At 59.2% G+C, this 23,556-nt stretch overlaps 8 protein-coding genes across 8 annotated transcripts; 5 read left to right on the top strand and 3 right to left on the bottom strand.

The window, feature by feature from the left end:
- Positions 1 to 279: 279 nt before the first annotated feature.
- BKCO1_6300025 (sensor histidine kinase response) lies at positions 280 to 4,402 on the top strand (the record flags this gene model as incomplete). The annotated part of the gene is made up of 3 exons (XM_020278121.1): positions 280 to 374; positions 434 to 3,163; positions 3,238 to 4,402. 3 exons carry the CDS (start codon positions 280 to 282, stop codon positions 4,400 to 4,402), a joined length of 3,990 nt encoding a protein of 1,329 aa, XP_020126530.1.
- A 2,277-nt stretch (positions 4,403 to 6,679) lies between these two features.
- BKCO1_6300024 (multiple antibiotic resistance-relatedprotein) lies at positions 6,680 to 7,922 on the top strand (the record flags this gene model as incomplete). The annotated part of the gene is made up of 3 exons (XM_020278120.1): positions 6,680 to 6,776; positions 6,829 to 6,905; positions 6,969 to 7,922. The coding sequence occupies 3 exons, from the start codon at positions 6,680 to 6,682 to the stop codon at positions 7,920 to 7,922; spliced, it is 1,128 nt and encodes a 375-aa protein (XP_020126529.1).
- A 1,094-nt stretch (positions 7,923 to 9,016) lies between these two features.
- BKCO1_6300023 (beta-lactamase-like 1) lies at positions 9,017 to 11,106 on the top strand (the record flags this gene model as incomplete). The annotated part of the gene is made up of 5 exons (XM_020278119.1): positions 9,017 to 9,599; positions 9,656 to 9,805; positions 9,862 to 10,101; positions 10,160 to 10,184; positions 10,251 to 11,106. The coding sequence occupies 5 exons, from the start codon at positions 9,017 to 9,019 to the stop codon at positions 11,104 to 11,106; spliced, it is 1,854 nt and encodes a 617-aa protein (XP_020126532.1).
- A 55-nt stretch (positions 11,107 to 11,161) lies between these two features.
- BKCO1_6300022 (kelch repeat protein) lies at positions 11,162 to 11,914 on the bottom strand (the record flags this gene model as incomplete). Its single annotated transcript, XM_020278118.1, has 1 exon — positions 11,162 to 11,914. One exon carries the CDS (start codon positions 11,912 to 11,914, stop codon positions 11,162 to 11,164), a length of 753 nt encoding a protein of 250 aa, XP_020126531.1.
- A 3,992-nt stretch (positions 11,915 to 15,906) lies between these two features.
- Positions 15,907 to 17,571, top strand: BKCO1_6300021 (cytochrome p450; the record flags this gene model as incomplete). The annotated part of the gene is made up of 4 exons (XM_020278117.1): positions 15,907 to 15,939; positions 15,990 to 16,481; positions 16,535 to 17,331; positions 17,415 to 17,571. The coding sequence occupies 4 exons, from the start codon at positions 15,907 to 15,909 to the stop codon at positions 17,569 to 17,571; spliced, it is 1,479 nt and encodes a 492-aa protein (XP_020126534.1).
- A 472-nt stretch (positions 17,572 to 18,043) lies between these two features.
- On the bottom strand, positions 18,044 to 18,987 carry BKCO1_6300020 (adenosine trna methylthiotransferase; the record flags this gene model as incomplete). Its single annotated transcript, XM_020278116.1, has 2 exons — positions 18,044 to 18,873; positions 18,921 to 18,987. 2 exons carry the CDS (start codon positions 18,985 to 18,987, stop codon positions 18,044 to 18,046), a joined length of 897 nt encoding a protein of 298 aa, XP_020126533.1.
- Positions 18,988 to 19,699: 712 nt separating this feature from the next.
- Positions 19,700 to 20,738, bottom strand: BKCO1_6300019 (phytanoyl-dioxygenase; the record flags this gene model as incomplete). The annotated part of the gene is made up of 2 exons (XM_020278114.1): positions 19,700 to 19,989; positions 20,090 to 20,738. 2 exons carry the CDS (start codon positions 20,736 to 20,738, stop codon positions 19,700 to 19,702), a joined length of 939 nt encoding a protein of 312 aa, XP_020126550.1.
- A 664-nt stretch (positions 20,739 to 21,402) lies between these two features.
- Positions 21,403 to 22,576, top strand: BKCO1_6300018 (uncharacterized protein; the record flags this gene model as incomplete). Its single annotated transcript, XM_020278113.1, has 3 exons — positions 21,403 to 21,782; positions 21,841 to 22,162; positions 22,220 to 22,576. 3 exons carry the CDS (start codon positions 21,403 to 21,405, stop codon positions 22,574 to 22,576), a joined length of 1,059 nt encoding a protein of 352 aa, XP_020126551.1.
- Between the last annotated feature and the right edge of the window lie 980 nt (positions 22,577 to 23,556).

Below are 23,556 nucleotides of genomic sequence, written 5' to 3'. Positions count from 1 at the left end.
TTCCGCAGTCAGTGAGACGGCGAAGTTGAAGTGCAGACGCACGTCCTCCCCGATCGTCGATACATGATCATCGAGATGGCGGCTGAGGGGCAAAAACCGGTTGCCGCTCCGCGCGCGTGGCTGGGCGCTAGCTCCGTGGCTCCTAGCGCGCGTGCGACATCATATATCTACGCCCAATTCCTCACCATCGCAAACCCAGATGCCATTTTGCTTCTCCATGCGCCCGCCCCGCCCCTCAATGCTCCCCATCCCACGCCCTGACCGAAGCAGGCGTGCATCATGGCCCCCGCTCCCGTGCTGCCGCCTGCGCCCCAGCGCCCGCCGCCCGCGGCCATGAGCCAGGCTGAGCGGGCCCGGGACCGCCATGTTTGCTCGTAGGTAAGGCTCCTTCTGCCGTCTGGCCAGCTGGTAACCAACTGATCTCAGCCCGCAGCTTCCATCCGCTCGGCCTCGACGTCCCCGACCTCAGTCCCGCCCTCTTCGCCGCCCCGGACTGCCTCCCGCCCAAGGGCCACCGCCCGCGCGCCGCCAGTGACGCCGTGCTCACCGCCATCGCCCAGCTCGCCGTGCTGCACCTGCGAGCCCGCCACGCCCTGATCTCGCTGATCGACAGCCACTCGCAGACGGTGCTCGCCGAGGCCACGCCCGCCCGTCCCGTGTGCCGCGACACCCCTCCCTTCGACTCTGATACCGACGCGGGCGACGCCCTGTGGCTGGGCGTGTGCTCGTTCCCGCGCCGCGCCGGCCTGTGTGAGCTCCTTCTCGACGGCCATGACCCGCCATCCGCCATCGTCATCGACCATCTGCAACACGACCGACGCTTCCAAGCCCGCTCCTTTGTCCAGCACGCCCCGCGCTTTCGCTTCTATGCCGCCGTGCCGCTGGTCGCCCAGACGGGCGACGTCGTCGGCAGCCTGTCCGTCTGGGACGACGAGCCCCGCGACGGCCTTGGGCCCCACCATGTCCGCGCCCTCCAGGACGTGGCCGTCGCCGCCATGTCGTACCTCAACGTCTCGCGCGCCATGGACGACAGCCAGCGCGGCGAGCGCATGGTCCGCGGCCTGACCTCCTTCGTCACCGGCGCCTCCGATCTGCAGGACCAGGCCGAGCTGAACGTGCCGCGCAGCCCCCCGATCCCCACCACCGCCTCGCTGCCCACCCAGTCTTCTGACCTGCCCATACTGGAGAGGCCCGTTGCCAACGGCACTCCTCTGAACGGCCTCCACCCGCTCGTCCAGACCCCCGCCACTGCTGCCGACATGCAGTCCCCCCAGAGTGCGGATGACCTCTTCACCCTGCAAGACAGCATCCTCCCTTCTGGCGCCAAGCGCATGTTTTCGCGCGCAGCCAACATCATGAGAGACTCGAGCAGTCTGTCGGGCGTCATCATCTTCGATGCCTCTCTGGCGAACCCGGGCGTCTCGGCCGGAAGCACGCCTTCGTCCGAGTCCATCAGCGACACGGACGATGCATCCAGCGACGGAAAGGACGACGACGACGACTCGACTGGCACCGACAGCCCCGCCCTGTGTAAGATCCTCGGCTTTGCTGACACGGACATCTCGAGCCGCGCCGGGACCCACCCGAAAAAGGACTACCTCGCGCTGGCCGAGTCTGATCTGAAGCGTCTCTTGAATCAAAACCCGCAAGGCAAAGTCTTTCACTTGCCGCCGTCGCCCGATTCCGAGAGTTCTTCCGGCGACGACGCGGCACATCGCCCAAGGCGGAAGCGGACAGGCAACCCCAGGTTCTCTGCCGTGGCCGCCATCATGGAAGTCGCCCAGGATGCCCGGAGCGCCGCAATTGTCCCTCTCTGGGACTTTCAGCGAGAACGGTGGTTTGCTGGCGCCCTCTGCTGGACTACGGATCCTAGACGCCAGTTGTCCTACGGCAGCGACCTGCTCTATCTTCGGACCTTTGGCAACAGCATCATGGCCGAGTTGAGCCGGCTCGACGCCTTGACCATCGACAAGGCCAAGACCACCTTCGTCGAGTCCATGTCCCACGAGCTGCGCTCGCCGCTCCATGGCATTCTGGGTGGCGTCGAATATCTCCAGAGCATGCCGCTCGACACCTTCCAGACCAGCGTCGTCACCTCCATCGGCCTTTGCGGGCGGACTCTTCTCGACACGGTCAGAAACGTGCTGGAGTATTCCAAGATCAACGAGCGGAACCGACGGCCGGACAGGCCCTCGAAGAAGCAGCGGCCGGCGCTCCGTTCATCGCCGTCGACACCCACTGTCGATCTCCGCCAGCTGACCGAGGAGACGGTCGAAGCCGTCTTTTCCGGACACTCGTACACCATAAGCTCCACCCAGCAGGGCGAAGAATCCGACGAGACCTTTTTGCACCCAGGTCACCAAGACATGCCATCGCCTTCAGTGGAAGACTCTGTCCGCAGACCAGTGCGCATCATCCTCGACATGCCCGATCACCGATCGTGGCTCTTTGCAATGCAGCCGGGTGTCTGGCGGCGCATTCTCATGAACCTCTTCGGAAACGCACTCAAGTATACCAGCGTCGGCTTCATCCGCGTCTCGCTCTCGGCGACGGATGTCGACGAATACGAGACCGAGGTCTGTCTGACGGTGAAGGATTCGGGGACTGGGATATCATCCCAGTTTCTTCAGAACAGCTTGTTCAAGGCCTTCTCGCAGGAGGACCCCTTCGCCCCAGGGACCGGTCTCGGCCTCAGCATCGCACGGCTGCTCGTCGACAGCCTGGGCGGCAAAATCAACGTGCAGAGCACGCAGGATGTGGGGACCGAGGTGCGGGTGACTGTCTCTTTGGCAAAGCGCACTGCGAGCGGCAAGAACTTTATTCAAACCATTGCGGCACGTGTCCAGCACAGAAGAATCTGCATTCCGGGCGAGCTTCTCCCAAAGCCTGCAGACGTCCAGGACTGCGTCGCTCAAGGGGAGCACAGCTTCGTCAAATCGATTGCCGGAACAGTGCGCGAGTGGTTCAAGGTGCAGACGGTCGCCGATGTGGACCCAGAGGCCGACCAATTGGTCATTTACCCGGGGCCGAACATGGAGTACATGTCCAAGCCGCGACCTCACAAGGGAATGACTGTCGTCATTGCACTGGACGCAACCGAAGCCGCCACTTTACGAACGGACGCAAGGATCGTTGGAGGCTGGATCGAAGTCATCACTCAACCGTAAGTTTTTTTTTTCCCCCTCCTCGGCTGCAGGGCCGCATACCGAATCTTTGTTGACCCTCTACGACATTCAGCTGTGGTCCCTACAAACTGGCCAAACTCCTCGGACTCTACCTCAACCGACAGAGCTCGACGCTCGAAAGGTCGTCAGAAAGTCCAGCTGGCGGGACGATAACCACCTTACCCCACCATCCTAGACCGAGCGACGGCCCTGGTGAAGACCAAGCCGCCTCTCCCCCGGCTCCCCGCGAACCGGTGCAGCGCCCCTCTACACCGCTCAAACGGCCATCTCTCCTTCACAACGCAACACCCGACGCGGCAGCCACACCCGACCAATGCCGTCCCCTCCGCCAAACCCCAACACTGAGATCACCGCTGCAACGCCGGCACACTCGAGAAGAGTCATCATGTCGATCCCGCTCCGTGTCGTCCCAAGGGCGACGCCGAGGGACGCACATCCTGATCGTCGACGACAACGCCATCAACGTGCGGCTGGCGTCGGGTTTCTTATCCAAGAACGGGTTCCCCGACCACAGCTCAGCCAGCAACGGCCTCGAGGCCGTCAACATGTTCAAGGCCGACCCGCTGCGCTGGGCGGCAATCCTCATGGACTTGAGCATGCCGGTGATGGATGGGGTCACAGCGACGCGGGAGATCAGGGCGTGGGAGAAGAGAAGAGCGGAGAAAGGACGAGACGGGGGGAAGCGCGGAGGAGCGGAGCGGCTATCGGAAACGAAGCCGATGAAGGATGGTGATGACGGAGAATCCGGGGCCACAGACTTGACGGCGGCGGAGGTGGATGCAGCGGCTTCCGGACAGGCGAAGCAGTCCACCACCTCAGGAGAGCGCATGGAGGAAACCACACCGTCGACGAACCAAGACGAGTCAGCAACGACGGCATCGGAAGAGGGTGCCACGTCGGTCTCGTCACCCGCCCCAGCAGCCCCCGTTTCGAAAGCCGGGGTGCAAATCATCGTCACCACGGGCCTCGGCAGCGCCAGCGCGCGGTTCGAGGCGCTGAGCGCCGGGGCGGACGAGTACATGACGAAGCCGATCCAGTTTGCGGCCCTGACGAAGATGATACGGGAGCGGATGGAGGCCGTGGCGGCGGCATCTGCATCTGCGGCGCCGTCGGTACCCGCATCTCCCGCCGTGTCCTCTGCCCCTCCTCCGCCCGATACCCCTTCGTCAGTCACGGGAGACGACGGACCCGAAGACGTGGACGGGGTTGCGACGTAGATGCAGTCGGGGAGGCAGGATTTGCATGTACGTTGATTGTTGGTGGTGTATGTAGGGGCGGATGTATTCACTTGGCGGCGTCGGTGGATGTGTGGGAAGTCTAGGGGCAGGCAGACGGTTGTCTTGTCTTCACGATGCACGATACCCTTGATAGATTATGTGAAATGTATAAGCTTCAATGCCGGAAGAAGGCCTAACGTGTTGAAAATCAGTCTCGATTTAGAAAGTGTCGCAGACGGGCAGACACCAGCGGGTTCGGCAGACGACAAGGCATTCATCGACGGCTTTTGTTGGTGCACGGCGCCATCAAACTAGCGGGAACTGCCGTCGATCAGGATCAGGGGAAGGGAGCAGTATGGGGGGCCTTGGTTGGCCGATCTCCCGCGCTTTTCTTTGGGATTGACGAATGGAAAGGCGACGAGCCGAAGAGGCAACGTGAGGCAAGTGATGGACTGGTGCCGAGCCCTGGTGTTGCCGAATCGAGTTTGTAATCAACCGGCACGTTGGCGCGCAGGCAGCGACGAGACTGTCAGACCAGATTGATTGCGGGTTTAAAAATAGAAAAAAAGGCAAGAGAGGAAATTTGGCCCAGGTAGGCATTTGCTTAAGCCCCGCGTGGGAAGGCCAACGACAAGCGCAGCGCATAGCGCGCTTCTAGAAGAAAATAATCAAAAACGCCTCTCATTTATTTACCCGTCCTTCAGCCCCGCACGCACGCTTTGCTTTGCTGCTCCTTCCTCGAGGGAGAGAGAGAGAGAGCTGTCCACAGCCAAACATCTACTCAAGCTTCGCGTTCCGGCGGTTTGTGGCGCCGTGCTTGTTGCAACGTCACGTCACGTCATACCACGCAGCGCCTAGTTTCGAGGCTTCTTTCCCGTCTGCTTTTCCCCTTTTTGTTTTCTTTTTGTTTTCTCGTTTCTCCACACCTACATACATACACTATACGTTACCGGTACGCCATGCCGCCCACGAAGGCGCCAGCACCCAAAAGGAAGCAGCAGCAACAACAACACAGCAGCAGCAGCCAGCGACGCACCCATGCCGACGCCGACGCCGTCGACACGCGCGGCCCGAAGCCGAAGCCGAAGCCGCCGTCGTCGTCGACGCCGCTGCTGCCATCGTCGTCGTCGTCGACCTCCCCGTCCTCGCCACCCCCATCATCCAGCTCCTCACCAACACCAACACCAACAGCACCGCCACCACCACCACCCTTACCCACCGCGCCAGACCCGCACCAACCACACCAACCCCCCCAGCCATCCCAGTCCCAGTCCCAACCCCAACCACCCCAAAAATCCAATTCCAACCTCCTCTTCGTCTCCGTCCGCGGCCCCCGCACCCACCGCCGCCAGCCCGGCCTCCTCTACGACCGCCCCGCCAGCGAACTCAAGTCGCACGTCATGCTCGTGCACAGCCAGGGGCGGCGGGCGGAGGAGAAAAGCGCGCGCGAAAGAAAGGACGAGCGGCGGGCGGCCGAGGCGGCGGTGGCGAGGCACGTGGCTGTGGCTTTTGCGAGTTGGGGGGTGGGGGGGATCGGGGGAGTGCTGAGGGGGATGCTGGGGACGGGGATGGGGATGGGGATGAGGATGGGGATGGAGGGGTCGGTGCCGCCGATGGTGGGGAGGGGCGGCGATCCGTTCGATGTGTTGCCCGTGGAGGGGTCGGCGGAGCTGCATGAGGCGATTAGGTTTTGTGAGTTTCTTTTGTGTTTGTGTTTTTGTGTTTGTTTGTGGGTGGGAGGGGTGGTCTGTATCTGGGGGAAATCCTTTTTCGTTCTTTCTTGGGGGGAAGAAGAAAAGAGTGGGAAATGCTGGTCGAAACAAAAAGAGAATGAATCTGACGGTGCTGTTTCCTGCTCGGAAACGAATGCAGATTTCGAGAATTATCCGGGCCCGACGCCCTTTACGCACGGTGCGTGGTTTCTCCTTTCCTTTCTCTCTTGCTCCCTCCCTCTCTCTGTCTCTCTCTATTTCTAACACACACTCTCTCTCCTCTCTCTCCCTCTCTTTGGTGGCGATTTCAAACTTCCGGGCTAGATAAGCTGATGATGGGCATGCACCGCACCGTACAGACTCCTTGGTCTGCGACAAGGCCTACAGGAGACAGAAGCTGGAGTGGAGCCAGGTGCAGTTCAGCTTCTGCCAGGACCAAAAGATTTCAGTCCGTACGCCTTCATTGAGTCTATGCAACCAAAAACCGGAGACGAGCGAAAAAGACGGGCAGAAAGGAAGAGAAAAGAAAGAGAGAACGAGAGCTGACTCCCGTTAGTACCTCATCATGCTCTTCATCTGGCAGGTGATGAAGAACCTGGGCAACGACATCAACTACGAGACAAGCAAGTACTGGGCCGTGGTCCTGCGAGTCACGCGAGAAGGTGCGTCCAGCAGACCCAACGGGGAAAAAAGCACCGCTAAAACCGCACCCAGAAATGCCCATCGGCAAAACCGGCCTCGACATCCCCGCGTCGTACGTCGCCATGATAGCAGGACTAGCCGTCGCCGAGGTACGTACTACCCAGCATCCATCCCATAAAACCAACCTCCCATCGCCAACACACGACCAACAGACCTGGCTCGGCAACTTCCCCGCCTCCCGCCACCACCGCGCCGCGATGCTCGCCCTCGTCGCCGCCCGCGGCGGCTTCGCCACCTTCGGCCCCATGGCCCAGCGCTCCCTCAAGTGGTGCGAGTTCTACCCCTGCGCCAGCCTCGCCCTCGCGCCGCAGCTGCCCCGGCTGCGTCCGCCGTCGCCGCATTCACCGCAACTGCCTCCGTTCGTGCGCGCGGCGACGGACGCGGCGCACCGGCGCACCGCGGCGCTGCTGCCGGTAGATCGGGCGCCGCCGCCGCTGAGCGCCGTGTTTTACAGGCTGCACGTCGTGGTCGGGGAGTGGCGGACGGAACGGCCGAGCTTCACGGGCGTGCTGGATGAGCTGGAGCATGTGGTGTTGGTGGAGCTGGCGGGGATGAGGGGCCGGGTGCGGATGCCGCCGGAGGAGGAGGGGGACGTAGTAACGGCCGGCGGCGGTGCAGACGACGACGACGACGTCGGTTTGGGCTCCGCGGCGGCGGTGGCGGCGGCGGCTCCCATGGACGTCGTCTACGCGGGCCTGCTGCAGGCGGCGCAGATGTGCGTCTTCGGGACGATGCCGTTCACGCGCAAGGAGGCGCCCATGTACGGCGCGTTCGTCCAGGTGCTGCGGGGGGTGCTCGACAGCCGGGGGGACGGCGACGTGGTGGGCGTGTGGACGGCGGTGGCGTCGGCGCAGAGCCTGCTGTGGGTGCTGTTCATGGGGTGGTCGACGGCGGCGCAGCTGAAGGGCGATGCGCAGGGCGCGGTCGAGAACGCGCGGTGGTTCATTCGGCACTTCGCCGCCGTGGTCGCCGTGTTGGGCATCAGGGACTTGGAGGGGCTGGCGGGCGTCATGGCCGAGTTTCCGTGGAGCAGGGAGACGTATTCGGCGCTGTTGGGCGTGCTGTGGGATATTTGTCTCCATAGCGACGAGATCAATGTTACGTAGTCGTGTATGTGTGCGTCCGAGTGCTGAAGTGGTGATTGGGCGACGAGCGCGGAAGACACGCCTGTCGTTACATTCGATTTTCGAAATCAGAGGCAGCTCTTCTTCTATCCTGGCTGTTTGGCCAAAACGGGCAAGATGCTCGGCGACGACGCCACGATTTCTGCCCCAAAAGATCGACTATTCCCGGGGAACCGCGGGCCTCGGCCTGGGCCGCGCCGCCCGTGGGTACGGAGATCATTCGTCGCAATGGGGCAACCAAGAAGCCACACGGCGGACGCGGCCCTTTCATTGGATGGAAGATCTTTCCAGAAAACAACGGCAGGACTCACCCCGGACTGCAGGTCACATTGCGCGGGCTGACCAGTCACATGGCGTGATCAAGACGGGCGTGGCGTTTATGCAGCGTCGGTACGCACGCACTGTTTTGGCAAAAGAAGCGCTGCCCGTTGGGCTCAACACGCACACGCGGCGTGCTTGGCAATAAATACGGGTGTGTGCAGCAGTGATGAGTGCAATGCGGGTGGTGGCGGCCTCTCAGCCCAACGCCATCATCTCCATCATGCCCCGCAATCTACACCCAGCCCGCGTCATCGTGGCGTGCTGGAGGATCTGGCCATGTCGATGAGGCTCAGCGCTCGACCAGTGGAGGGTGGCATATTTGTTTTTCTCCTGTGCAACGACCGATTCCGACCCGTTACACGCTTTGATCAGGCTGAAAATGGTCCCTGGTCCAGGGCTGGCAATCCTCGCTGCTGTAAGTACCCCTGCCCTGCTGCGAGTACCCCCGCCCTGCTGTGCAAGATAATCGCTTGGCAGCTGCTATCAGCTGGCTTAGAGAAGCTGAGTTATGGCGTATGTGGTGGTGGCACCGTGGCAGCACGACGAGCGATCCCTCCAAAAACAAAGAATGGGGGAACGAAGGCCATGTGTACAAAAAGCGTTGAGACTTGGAGAGGGGAGAGAGATTTCCATCCACCTTCATCTCTCTTCTTTGCTGCTGGGACACGGCAGGCCGAAGCGATAGCAAAGACCCAGTTCGCTACGTCGGAGAATTCGCACGAGAGCAACGAATAGGAGACAGGCATCCACCCAACATGCGTGCTGCTCCCCCCCTCCTCACCCTTGTCGGCTCCGCGGTCGCTTCGACGCGCTGGCCCCAAGAAGCGGACTCGTACGCGCCAGTGACGACCTCCCAGCGGTGCCCCTACGCCGGCCAAGACTTCCCGCCCCCCACCAACCCCGCCGCCGCACCCGCCATCCTGGCCGCGCAGTCGGCCCTGCGCCGTCAGCTCGACGCCGAGCTGCAATCGGGCGGCGCCGGCGGCCTGGTCCAGCTGAACGGAACCTTCTTCTCCGTCGCCGTCTTCTCCGCCGCCGACGGGGACGACGCCCCGTTCTTCGACTACCACTACGCGGTCCCGGGCATGTCCAATGCGACCGGGGGGCGGCCGCTGGACAACGACAGCGTGTACCGCATCGGCAGCGTGACCAAGATGCTGACCGTGTACGCGCTGCTGGCGGCGAGGGGGGACGCCGATTTCGGGACGCCGGTGACGGAGTTCCTGTCGGACTTGTTCGACGGAGTGGACGGCGGCGAGAGCGAGCTGGAGCGGATCCAGTGGGAGGACATCACCGTCGGAGCGTTGGCGTCGCAGATTGCTGGTTTGCCGAGGGACTGTAAGTGCTTTTGCTGCTCTGCGTGATGGAGAGACGATAGTCTGACCTGGCATCAGACGGTTGGCCCGACTACACAACCCAGGCAAACGGCAGCCAACTGCCCCTGCTGGGGGTCAACAGCTCAAAATTGCCATCGGAAGATATCCCGGCATGCGGACTGCCGGCCCCGGGATTCTCACCGGACCTGCCACTGTGCAGCCGTGAGGGTAAGTCGAGTCCCCTGCGCGATGAAGCGAGACGGACATCTGATGGCGGCGGGCAGAATTCATCCGCGGCCTGAACCAGCTCGGCCCCTATTTCCCTCCGTTTGAGACGCCCACCTACTCCAACGCGGGCTTCCGGCTGCTCGGCCACGCCATGGAGAAGATGACGGGCGAGCCGTTCGAGGAGACGTTCAACCGCCAGATCGCCGACGCACTAGGCCTTTCCGCAACGACCGTGACGACGCCCACGAACGACAGCCACGGCGTGATTCCCGGCGGCAAGACGACAGCATGGTGGGGTAAGCACAGTTCCAAACCACGACGAAGACGACAGTACCGCTGACACTCTCCCGACAGGCCTCGACCTCGGCGGCGAAAACCCGTACGTAAACAACCTCTTCTCCTTCCTGCTCCCCCCCCAAAGTTACTAACCATCCACCCCAAACAGCGCCGGCAGCATCTACTCGACCGCCGCCGACCTCACCCTCATCGGCCGCTCCATCCTGCGCTCCACCCTCCTCCGCCCATCCCTCACCCGCCGCTGGCTCAAACCCCACTCCCGCACCTCGGACGACACGCACGCCGTCGGCGCCCCGTGGGAAATCTCCTACACCCGCATCCCGCTGACGTCCACCAACGACAGCAGCACCACCGACGCCGGCGCCATCCGCGCCGACCTCTACACCAAAACCGGCAACGTCGGCGCCTACTCCGCGTCCGTCGTGCTCGACCCGGCGCGCGGGTGGGGCGCGGCGGTGCTGGGCGCGGGCGCGGCGAGCGGCGCGCCCGTCTTCTGCCTCGCCGACGTGGCGGCGCGCGCGTTCGTGCGCGGGTTCGAGGCCGCGGCGCGGGAGGAGGCGGGGCGGGCGTATGGCGGGGTGTATGTGCAACAGCAGGCTGGTGGAAACGGCACGCTGAGGCTGGAGGTGGTGGAGGGGCAGCCGGGGCTGGTGGTGAGGGAGTGGGTGGCGAATGGGGTGGATGTGCTGGGGGCGCTGACGGCGGCGAATCTGGTGGGCGCGGTGGGCGGGACGGGCGTGACGCTGTATCCGGCGCGGATGGAGGCGGCGGCGGGGGACGGGGAGGGGGTGGTGGTGCGGGCGTTCCGGGCGGTGATCGAGGCGCTGCCGAATGCGGATTTTGGCGGGCCGGTGGAGAGCGCGTGCTTGAGCTGGTTGACGGCGAATCCGGCGCAGGTGGCGAACCGGATGCTGGATGATGTGTGGGTCGGGGTGGATGCCGAGACGGGCGAGGCCGCGTGGGTGGAGATGAGGGCGTGGAGGGAGAGGTATGTGAGGAAGTAGAGGGGTGGTTGAAGACGCTCGTTTGATAGTTCATTACGTATTACTTTGCTGTTCGTTACTTTCTTGCTCCCTCTGTGCCGGCCAACTCGTGCACTTCGTGACCGCCGCCGGCCGGCAGCTCGGACATCCTCTTCGGACTCGGCTGCATCCCTTCTCCAGCCACCTCAGCCGGCCCCTCGTAAGGCGGTGCTTGCTGGTACGCGTATTCGCCTCGCCCATTGGCATTCGCCTTCTCGGCTCCCGTTCCCGCCGCAGCAGCATTGCTCTTCTTCCTCCGCATCAGGAACCACGCAGCGCCGGCAATCAGTGCCAGGCCAGCGACACCGCCCACCACACCACCCACGATGGCGCCGGTGTGGTTGGGCGAGGACTTGGAACTCTTCCCACCGCTCCCAGTCCCGCTTGATCCTCCATTGCCGCTCTTCGACGTGAACAGCGCCTTGACTTTATCATCCGTCCACGCCACCTGGTTCCCATTCCCCTGATCGTACCACGCCTTCACCTTGTCCGGGGACTCGTACGCCGCGGCGCCGGCGTCATAGCCCGCGCTCCAGCTCAGCTGCGTCATGTCGAAGACGCCGATGCCCTGGCTCCACGGGTCGGGATCCTTCCAGTCTCCCGGGACGCCGAGGTTGTAGTAGTTGACGCCGCCGACGACCACCATCTGCCGGTTGCCGACGACGTTGCACGTGTGGAAGGCCCGCGGCCCGCCCGACATGTCCGGCGCCTTGAACCAGTGGAACCCGGGCAGGGAGAGGATGTACGCGTCGTCGTAGCACGTCGTGCGGAACGCGTCCCACCCGCCCATGACGAATCTGCCCCAAGTGACCAGCCGTCAGCGATGACTTCAAGCCCGACGGAATCTCTACACCAGCATATACACATCCACTCACATCTCATACGTCCCGTTCCGCCCCGCCGCCCCCGCCACGCAAAACAGCTCCCTTACCGCCGGCGCGTCCCCCGTCGTCGCCTGCGCGAACCACTGCCCCGTCCGGACGTCATACACCGTCACGTTCTCCAAACGGCAGCTGCCCGCTCCCCTCGTCCCACGCCTCGCGCGTCGTGCTCTCGCCGCCCAGCATCACCAGCACGCCCTCGCCCTCTCCCTCCCCAAACCCCGGCACGAACGCCATCTGCCCCGACACCGCCGTCCCGTACGTCGTGAACGCTTCCGCCGACGCGTTCGCCCACGCCCCCCGTCGCCCAGTCGAACGACGACACGAGCCCCGGGACGGGCGTGTCCGCCGCGTGCGGCGTCGACGGGTCCGTCTTCGCGGACGTGTAGCCCCCGAGCACGAACCCGGTCCCGGCGCCCGCGGCGACGAGGCCGTTGGCGGGCCGCGTGAGCTGGTTGAAGGTGCGCGGGTCGGCGGTGGTGGATTCTCAGCCACAGCTGCATCCCTTACTCCAGCGTCTAAAAATCACTGCAGAGATCGGCAATCAGGCTAAAGCGGTCCCTACCAGAACGGGGGAACCAGCTGTTGGCTGCTGGTCATGTATTTGTATACAGTAAATAAAAAAAAAAAGAGAGGACCCATGTAGACAGCTTCCGGAAAAGCCATCAATCTCCCGTTTCCATCCCGGGTCGTCTCCGCATGTCCGATGCTTGTCGATAGTTTGGGCTGTGTAGGCTTACTCTGAAGTCGCACTACCGGCCGCCACTGACGAGCATGGCTTCACGTGCCTCCACTAGAGCGCAGGCGGCTCCTGTAAGACGTTGCTTGCTGCGACTTGGTTGGTAGCTGATTTCCGTCTTGGGCCTTGCGCCAGTCCTGTAGCGCTTACTCGGTCATTTTACGTCAGCCGCCAAAAAATAGCGTGTCTCTCGACAAAATGGCGGTAGAGCGCTCTACCTACTTGTCTGTTGGAGGTTCCTTGTCATGCGGCGCTCTCTTGAAACACCTCGTGAAAGACCGTCGTACAAGAGTGGCGCAGGGGAAAAAGCAATCCCTACTGACATCATTGCAAACGTTCCCACCACCTACACTCTACACTGGTTTAATGCTCCATCCCAGCCCTCGTCCGTTATGTGGAGAGGTCCTTCTCTTAATGCCATACTGTCCACCCAGCTTACCGCAACTAAGTCAAGCATTCGGCCATTGCCTCGCAGACTGGAAGCGTTCCCGCGCCCTCTACTATATCACCACCTATTAAGATGAGATCTGCTTCTACAACATCGCAGTCCTTGTACATCTCGTCATCTTGAAGAGTCATTAACGGAAGGCTTCGAAGCGTGTTTGGAATGCTCGCGTCGCTCAGGTCGACGAAGCCGAAATCTTCCGAGCCACCACTGACATGTAGCTTCTTACCCCCCATTTAAGAGATTTCTGATCTTGCTGACCAACTGCATCATTTTGCACTACGCAAAGCGCAGGAAACTTCTTCGGTATCCATCATCCACGAAGCAGTCGGCAGGGGCGAAAGTCGCAATATATGGGGGCTCCGTTGACTGGTGGTGGCCCGCATGAGCTGGCAACTGGCCTAGACAAGGCGAGAAACGCAAACAAATTGGCGGAAGAGCGACTGTTGGCTGAAGAAGGGGGTAGATGTAATACTAGTGTGTGGACGAAGACGTCCGGGGCTACGTTGAGAAAACCCGAACCACCTGGCATGCTTGAGCTAAAGAAGACCCTAGACCTCTTTCTGCTGAGCGCCGTGCCACTAGGCCATGTAGCTCACTCGGTTCGATTAAGGTTCTCCTCCTTGCAACGTCTCTTTTCACTGGTTCTCATTTCCATCGCAGTTTTAGCGCATCGGCGGAGAAAAAGTCAACATGAGGGTTCATGAGTAAAACTTGGAGGTAGACATGTATGGACATTGAGAACTAGAGATATATATATATAGGAGATGCGTTTGGAAGTAGGTCTTGTCTTAAGAGCGCTTGGATGTCGTAAAAGCCGGATTAACTCGCGGTGTTGAAGATTCGCCGGGTGAGACCCTTGTGCAATTGGACCTTGGAAGGATCTCGCGATACAAGAGCTCCGTCGACAAAGGTTGATATATCACCTCACGAAGTCTTCACTCTAATTCAACAGGATCAAGGCCAAGTCATGAGACTGTCTTCTGTTGTGCGCTGAGCGTTCTATCTCCTCTCGGCCAAGCCCAGTATAACAGCATGAATGGTTGGGGCTAGGCTGTATACCCCTGTTTCAACACCATAAGATGGTGCGTCAGGGCTAAACACGAGAGAATACCTCGCTACGTCTAGCCCAGGCATTTACTACAAAGAGTAGAGTGCAGCCTTACTACGGGTGCTGCTTCGAGACCCGCTCTACTACAGTGCCCAGCCCATCCGTTGAGAGCATCGGGTGCTAGGTAATGGGCGAATAGGAGTTCCTGAACTGACTCAATATGGCGCAAGGGTAGATGCAGTAGCTTTTATATTCGGCAAAGACAGAACCGCCACATACGTCTAGACCGCGACGGTGCTGTCGCAACTCCACAACGTCTAACACATCGCACCCGCCCTCGGCACCGTCCTCGTCCCCCTCGAGCCACCCCCTCCCTCCTTCTTCCACCCCTACTGGTTGCCCCGCCCCGGCTTCTTCCGCCCCGGCTCATCCTGCAATGAACAGTCGTCGGCACGGGCATCGACGCAACCATCCCAGAGCGCAGCGCCGGGGTCCTCGTGCGCACAATGTGATGAAGCTGCAGCGATTCGTTCCACGGCCCATTCGAGGCCGGGATTAAGGAGTAGGCGTCGCGTCCAAGCGAGGCAGAGACTGGCCGTCTTGGATGTCTCGGATCCGTCCCATCCGTGGCTGCAAGCGCTATCGGTGGGACAGGAGGGGAAGATGATGGATGTTTCGGCGGCAGTTTTGCCGTGTGGTTGTGGCTTCGGAGAGGTAAGTCATGTGGGTGATGAATTCACATGGCAATGTATGATAATGTCAGGTGCCTATGCGGGGACGAATGGAGTTCTGATTGGCACACTCTGATACTGCGGGGTCAACGATTGAATGACCTTTTGAACACTCAACTGTTGCCTTCGCTTCCGAGCCAATCTTTACCATGAGTTGGCCTCGATACATGTACATTTTGTCGACCAAAAGACCGAGGGTCTGGTAATGCAGCAACCGCGATGTCTGTTGTCTGATGTTGAAATTAGCTGTTCGGGTACATGCGAATCCGGATCCTTCGCGTACTCCAGATACCGATGAAGAGACCGGCTCGTCCGTTTCGCCCAACTGCGGACCTGTGGGGCCCTTTTCTTTTCCTTTTTTGGGAAGCGACGGCCTAAGGCGCGCAGCCATTCGTGTTTCACTGACTCGTTCTCTGAGCGGCTGTTCGCAGTTCCGATGCAATGATACAGGTCACCCAACACTGATGAGAAGCTCGACTGCATTTTCAACGCGGGGGATGGGCACTTTATCGGCGAGAATCAAGATTAGACCACCGTTGCCAAGCGGCAATCACCGTTGCCAAGCGGCAAAACTCGTATTACTTACGAGCTGCGGCTACCCTTCTTCCTTGAAACCTGAAACACGGGCTTCTCCACAGTGCTGCGCGTCCGCCGATTTGCTCCGCAGTGATTCGGCGGGGTCAAGAGTGGCCCATGTATGAGACGCAGCGGCAGGGTGAAGATCCGTCGGCCGGCTATGGGTCATCGGCTTACCCAAGGACCCGTTCCGAACCCGAGACATGCCTTGCCGATCACTTATTGTTCCGTCCACACGTCTGTAACACCCAAATGTTGGGATGGTATATATCTACTGTGTCTGCTCGCGCCAAAAAGCCGTTGACAGCCAAGTGCGGACACACTGCTGCCAATCTCAACACTCCAGCGCATTTCCAATCATGCTTCCAGCCCTGCTTATTGCCGGCGGTCTTGTGAGCTGCACTCAGCCGTTTCAGAATCACTGTTGCTGACCAACTACCAGGGACTTTTCCTCGCGCTGTTCAGAATCTTCTACAACCTCTTCCTTCACCCCCTTCGGTCGTATCCAGGTCCATGGTATGCCAAAGCGACCATCTTCTGGTCTCAGTACTGTGCGTACAAGGGCACCGTCTCCTACAAGGTCCATGACCTGCATCAAAAGTACGGGCCAGTGGTTAGAATCGCGCCGGATGAATTGATCTACATCAACCCCGAGGCATGGAAGGATATCTACGGCCACCGCAACGGTGTAGAGGAAAACAAAAAGCATCCCAGCCGAGACAATGAGCCAGAAGGACAGAGCCCGACCATCATCAATGCCGAGAAGGCGCACCATTCGACGCTCCGCAGGCTGCTATCCCACTCCTTTTCCGAGAAGTCGATGAAGGATCAGGAGCCCGTGATCCGTTCCTACATTGATCTCTTGATCGAGCGGCTGCGTGAAGTAGCCAAGGCGGATGACCCCAAGGGAACCGACATCGTGCGCTGGTACAACGTGAGCCGCAACCAATCTGCACCGCCCCGAAGCACACTCACTGACGCGTCTAGTTCACCACCTTCGATATCATTGGCCACCTCGCCTTCGCCGAGTCGTTTGGCTGCCTCCAGAACGCCGAGTATCATCCGTGGGTCGCATTCATGTTTTCCGTCATCAAGTTCAGCACCATGATGGCCGCCCTGAAGCGCGTCTCCCCCCAGCTCGCCGCCTTGCTCCAGAACTTCATCCCCGCCCGCGTCCGCCAACAGCGCCTCAACCTCTACCGCATGACCGACGAGCTCGCCCTCCGCCGCGCAAACGGGCCCGAGCCGGAATACACCGACTTCATGACCCACCTCCTCGCCGCCACCAAGTCGAACAAGATCACCATGCCCGACGTCCTCGCCCAGACGCCCATCCTCGTCATCGCCGGCTCCGAAACCACGGCCACCCTCCTCTCCGGCGGCACCTTCCACCTCCTCACCAACCCGCGCGTCTACGCCCGCCTCACCGCCGAGATCCGCGAGCGCCACCAGTCGCAGGACGACATCACCATGGCCAGCACCAGCGACTGCAAGTACCTGCTCGCCTTCTTCGACGAGGCCCTCCGCATGTACCCGCCCGCCGCCAACAACCTCTCGCGCGTCACCCCGCCCCAGGGCGCCACCATCGCCGGCAAGTGGGTCCCCGGCAACACCGTCGTCGGCATCCACCAGTACGCCCAGAACCACTCCAAGACCAACTTTGCCGACCCCGAAGTCTTTGCCCCCGAGCGCTTCTTGGAGTCCGGCGAGCCCAAGTGGGACGGCGATCGCAGGGACGCCCTGCAGCCGTTTTCGTTTGGCCCCAGGAACTGTATCGGCAGGAAGTGAGTTTGCACCCTTTTCTTTTTCTTTTTCTTTCCTTTCTTTTTTTTTCGGTCGCTCCTGTTTGCTGACGTGTGGCTCGTAGTCTTGCGTATGTCGAGATGCGGTTGATCTTGGCGAAAATCTTGTGGAATTTCGACGTGGAACTTGCCGATGGCATGGAGAGCTGGTTGGATCAGAAGATTTATCTTGTGTGGGAGAAGCCTTCGCTGATGGTCAAGTTGAAGCCGGTGAAACGGTAAGATGGGGATGTATCTTGGGGGGAGGAGAGAGAGGGGGGGTGGGTTGGGGGGTTTGTACTTGGTCGCTCTTTTCTGCGGAAATAATTTGGGTTGTTATTCAGAGACTGGGTCGATAGACAGGTCCATGCATCCGAAGATCTGGAAGCAATAATGTTTGCTGTTGGCCGTTTCCAATATATACAATCTGTCTACTGAAATCTGATACCATGAGGCTTGGACCAAATAATAAGCTGATTGTTTGGTCCGCATGGGTGAAGGTAAATCACAGCATTGACCTTGCCCATAGCAAGTAAAGTGAAAGCCAGTTTCAAGCTTCCTCCCCCACCGAATCTCGGTTATGTTTTCCAATCGGCCAATATAACCAGAATCTATGTCATACGACCGCCCCTATCCGAACCCAATAAGAAACCAAGAGTGGCAACAAGAGAAATAGACAATCGGACCCCTTCAATCGAAAAAGACCCACCAAGCTCTAATAGTAATGAAGGGCGAACTTGGACTCAATCGGGAGCTGCTCCGGCCGTTCTACAATCTCCAGATGATGTTGGTCTGGGAAGAAGGATGCGGGATCTACACTGCTTCCATAGCTTGTCACCAACACCTTGAAGCTGAGGGTGGTTTGTCCTGCCCGTCTCATCTCTTCCACCCGTAGCACGAGCCGGTTGAGCATCGCCATGATTTCTTGGGCGCAACCCTGATAATTCCGCACGACAAAGTCAACACTATCGACGATGCACACAATGGTACCGGCACGCAATTTCGGGACAAGACCCTCGAAGACGTTGCAAAGGCCACGCGTATGCCTGTTGTTGGCGCGGATGATATCCCATAAGCCCTGATGAAAGCTCGGCACCAGGCTGTTGTTGTCGACATTCTGCATGATCAGCTGGGAGATGATCGATCTTGTCATCTCCCTGAACCAGGAATGTCCTCTGTCAAATGATCTACAAACGCATATTATCGGATTGACATCGTAGAGCATGACGGGCATTTTCTTGGCCATTAGTGCCAACATATAGCTCAAAGGAGTCCAGAGCTGCTCATTCTTGGACCAGATGGTGAAGGCGCTCGAGCCATAGCCTCGGAACCAGTCCCTGAACCGAAGATCGTCCACTATCAAGAAGAGGGTGGCGTTGTACTGTTGGGCTTGCGCCACTCCGCCGAAGATGGCCTGATTGATTGTGCCGTCGATTATTAATTGTGACCACCTCAGCTCCTTCAGTGTCCTGTTGATTGTGGCTGAATGGTCACCTGTGTCTTCGGCCCACACTTTGTGGTGCTCCGTTGCCCTCATACAGGAATCTTTATCCGGTCAGAGCTTCGTTGGTAATTGAAATGATGTCACGTACCGTAGGATCTGACGTCCTCCCCCAGTTCTACAAGTGCATCTTCCAAAGATTGCTTGGCCGGTGGCATTTTCTTGAAGTTGTACCTCCTGTGTGCTGCGTTAAGCCGTGGAATGAGGATGTGCAGAACCTGCTTCGGCTCTCTTTTTGGCAATTCACTTCCCTTGCACTATCGATGGACCTTGGCGATGGTCGAGAAAGCTACAGGTCGAGGATGCTGTTGTGATACCGGAAGCATCCTCGAAAAGCTGTGTTAATATACACAGCTGGGTTCAGTATTGGTCTTCATGGCACTTGTCCCTTTCTGCGGTGTCTTTGATGAGCTGTAGCAGTGGCTGTCCGTGTGTTTTGTTCAGTAGTCATGGCCGACAAAGCAAACCTTGTCCGGGTACACTCTGGCTCTGTTATGACTTATGTAACAAAGCCTTTTTCTCGCAACCAGAACGTTTACAACTTTCCTGGAATCGAAGCAATCCCAATCGTGTGATGGGCGTGCTTTGAAATTGCTTATTCTCCAAAGAAGGTTCCACCTGTGCAGGTTCAACAACCAGGTCAAGCGACCATGCCATGACCTCTGGACTTTTGTAGAGAAGACACGGTGTTTAACTTTCAGGTCAAAAAAAAAAAAAGCAGCAATTCCACATGCCAAAAGGATGCCCGCAGATACACAAATGTCACAATGAAGCTGATTCTTATCAACAAGAGTAACAAATATTGATGACGTACGCGGGTACAAACAAACGTAACCAGGTCAATGCTGCTGGTACTTCCTATGGTCTAAGCTATGCATTTGCCTTTGCAAGAACTCCCTTAAGATCCCTCATCGGATCATCATTCTCAACGATACCCAACACGGTGTCCGGCTTCTTATACCCAAGTAGTGAGAGCATCTTGTCGCTCATACCCGCCAGCTTGCTCCGTGGCACCGCAAGAAATTGGTTCTCCTCGGTACGCAGCGTCCCCCTGATGAAAAACAAACCGTGCACCTTGCGAACCTCGCCCGGGACCGAGTTGTAGCCGCCGCCATGATAGCAGGAAGCCAGGAAGATGAGAGCTGACCCGGGTTGCATTTCTGATGCTTTCGCGTGAGCAGTGTGTTCCCGCCACCCCGTTCACCCAAAGAAACGGACAACGAACCACCGCGAAACGGTGGAACCCGGCGACCTACTCACCAGCAAAGCAAACCTCAGCCGTCTGCGGCACCCGCTCGTCATCCCACCTGTGCGAACCCGGCACAAACATAGTCGCGCCATTCTCCCGCGTCGTCCGCGTCCCCGCGATCAGACACCCGAACTGGCTCGCCTTCCTCAAATCGAACTCCCCGCCGCCGCCGTGCCGGATCCCGTGCACGTTGTCGTCGCGGTGCAGCCGCTGCCGCGGCGCGCCGTGCCCGATGTGCAGCGTCACGCTGATGCTCAGCAGCGCGTCGATGGCGTTCGTCTCCACCACCTCCTCGCGGATCACGCTGAACGTCTCGCGCAGGATCGCGCGCCGCAGGTCCTCGAGCACGGGAAGCTCGCACAGCTTGGCGACGGTCGGCGACTTGCCGACGAGCCCGGGGATGGCCAGCGTCTCTTTGGGGATGATGTGCAGCGCGCTGCCTTCGGTTGGGGGCGCCTGCGACCGGTGGTGCTCGACGTCGGCGTCGATGGCGGCGAGGTCTTCGGCGCTGACGAGGTCGGTCAGGATGACGCCGCCGTCGCGGTCGAGGATGTCGAGGAGAGTGGAGAGGGGAGCGTCGGCCGGGACGGAGGCGATGGTTGCTGGTGGTTTGTGAGACGGGGAGATTGGCCGAGGCGGTGGGGGGATTCCGACGGCCATGATTACTTTCGATTACGCGTGGCAGGAAATATTGTTGAGTTGCAGACAAGCTCAAACTCGGGGTCTGGAGTCCCGTGAAATAAGCGTTGGCCGTTGCGGAGGCAGTGGTGGCTGATTGGCAGACCGGGAAACGTTGCCCCAAGTCGGGGCTTATCAGCATGATCCCATGATCGGCTGCATGCAGTCTGGCTATCCCAAAGTGGATGTGGCATACCGCAAAGCTAGCAGGGATCCGAAGCTTCGGTCGTGGCTTTCGGCCTGCAGCATACCCCGAGATTTCCTATCATGTCTCGGATATCTCGACTGCCTGGACTCCATAACCCTTTGAAGAAATTCTACGATTCACTGTGTGCAATTGCTAACCTTGGTAGTGGGGTGTGTTCACGATGGTTCAACCTGCTATCTGCTTCATTCAATCCTAATCTTGGGTGGGTAGATACGCGGGCTATGGGGCCTTATCGCATAGCGCAGACGGGAGCTTCGTGTGGCTCGAGAGTGGAGGAAAATCCGTCCAGAGCCAGATCCGGCATCCATCTCCATACGAGGACCTATTGATATATTTAATGATGGTGTCTCCACGGCTTCATTCAAACCTCATTAGAGAGCTTCTTAATCCCAATCATAGACGGCCCATCCTACCTTTTGATACTCCAAGACCCTCAAAATGCCCAGTGCCATCTATGAAGACGTCCTCACTCCAGCACCTACTCCGCCAAAGGTCACTGGTCCAACAACAAAGCGAGCTACTCGTCCCACCAACAAGCTGCCTCAGTCCTTGATCGATGGCTCTCGTGTTGAGGAGAAGGCTCCCTTTGATGCCGAGAAGCACCTCGTCTTCCAGGCACCCGAGAAGATCTACACCATGGAGGAAATTGGCCTCAGGGGAAGCGGCATTTCGCCCAACGCCGTCTCGGAGCCCTTCCCCCTCTTCAGCGGAGAGGCGATTCGCCAGATGCGGGCTGAGATCTTCAGCGACGCGTCGATAGAGCAATGCCAGTACGCGTCGACCTTCAACAAGAACATGATCCGCGGCATGGGTCCCGAGTAAGTGAGCACTCGTTACATCACAAAACCACCATGTGCCAACTTCTCTCACTCACAGGCGTGCCCCGTTCATTCACGACGCGTGGAGTTCGCCAGAAGTGCTTTCCAAGATCTCGCAAGTCGCGGGCATCGAGCTCGTCCCAGCCCTGGACTTCGACATCGCCAACATCAACATCTCCACCGGCGACACCACCGTCGACCTGGCCGAGGCCGAGAAGCAGCAGTTCGTCGGCGATGACGTGTCGGCGGTAGCATGGCACTACGACAGCTACCCCTTCGTCTGCGTCACCATGCTGTCCGACTGCACCGACATGGTGGGAGGCGAGACGGCCCTGCGGACTGCCACCGGAGACGTCATGAAGGTCCGCGGCCCCGTCATGGTACGCCACCGGTCGTTGCGTCATCAGCATATTGAACCACTGACCCATCCACAATAGGGCAGCGCCGTCGTCCTCCAGGGCCGCTACATCGAACACCAGGCCCTCAAGGCCTTCGGCGGCCGCGAGCGCATCACAATGGTCACCTCACTCCGCGCGAAGAGCCCGCACGTTAAAGATGAAACCATCCTTACTGGCGTGCGCGGCATCAGCGATTTGTCTGCTATCTATACGCAGTACACCGAATACAGGCTGCAAATCCTCGAGGAGCGCATCCGGGAGCGGCTGCGGATGGAGCGTCGTCGCGAGGTGGCCAAGCGCCCGTTCGATATTGAGGACACCAGGAAGTGGTTGGTAGGGCAGAGGGGGTTTGTGGATGCGATGTTGCAGGAGATCTATGCGGTGGGTGATGATTGATGGTGGTGGGTGAAGGTTTTGTGCGGGAATTTAGCTACCGATGACCTTGCTTTCTGTCCGGAATTATGGACGCATATTCTGTTGGTCTCGGTGGCTGGGTACCAAAGCCGTTGCACACGATTTCCCACCAGTGAGATCCCGAACTGTGCAGCAGCCTTGCATTCGGACCCCAAGCTTAATAAAGCCTTTCATCGCCACCGGTGACCCTTGTTCTATAAATAAAAGCTGAAATGTGCATCTCAGCCGCAAATTGAATTTATCGAGACATGCAATGCTGACAGACACAGACAAGCTAGTAAGACATGGTACCACCGCCTATTTCTCTTACTTAGCCCCGCTTGCTGCCGAGCTCTGGGGTGGAAGATTTAAATCCTACGTTGCGAGGATGGCATTCGTTCCAAGACAATACAAAAGAAGGACATTCCAGCACGATCACCGCGTCAACACATCCGAGGAGAGAAATGCACCTCTACCAGTTCGGACAGCTGTTCCAACGCGGTACAAAAGAAGGCATTTCCAACAAACTCACCAAACCGAGACACAAGAAGACAGCTTTCCACTTTTACCACTTGCAACCCCTGTTCCGAAGCATGGCAATCACGATGGTTTCCCTCAAAATTGCGACATTCAAACACAACAGGCCAGGACTGCATTGTTACCATACGAGGAGTAATTGGAAGCCCGTGCCCTCCCGTTAACCATAGGATCTGATACCTGACAATCGCACAGAACCATTGATCCGCAAGGGCGTAGGCAAAACAAATCTTTGGGTAGCGCTGTCAAAGTCCTCTTGAATTGCTATTCAAGGAACAAGACGTCGAAAGAAGATGGGACGCATGAACACGGATTTTCGGGATGGAGAAGTGGGGTCACACTCAACACTGGGATTGTCGCTCTCGTGCTTCTGCTCAACGTTGTGTTTCTCCTTTGGGCTCCCGATAGCCGCGGCATGGTTGATGGTCTTGGTACACTGTACCGGG

Source organism: Diplodia corticola (assembly GCF_001883845.1).
Source record: "Diplodia corticola strain CBS 112549 chromosome Unknown scaffold63, whole genome shotgun sequence".
Lineage (NCBI taxonomy): Eukaryota > Fungi > Ascomycota > Dothideomycetes > Botryosphaeriales > Botryosphaeriaceae > Diplodia > Diplodia corticola.
The sequence above is the reverse complement of the archived record's forward strand: the minus strand, read 5'-3'. Positions and strand labels throughout refer to the sequence as shown.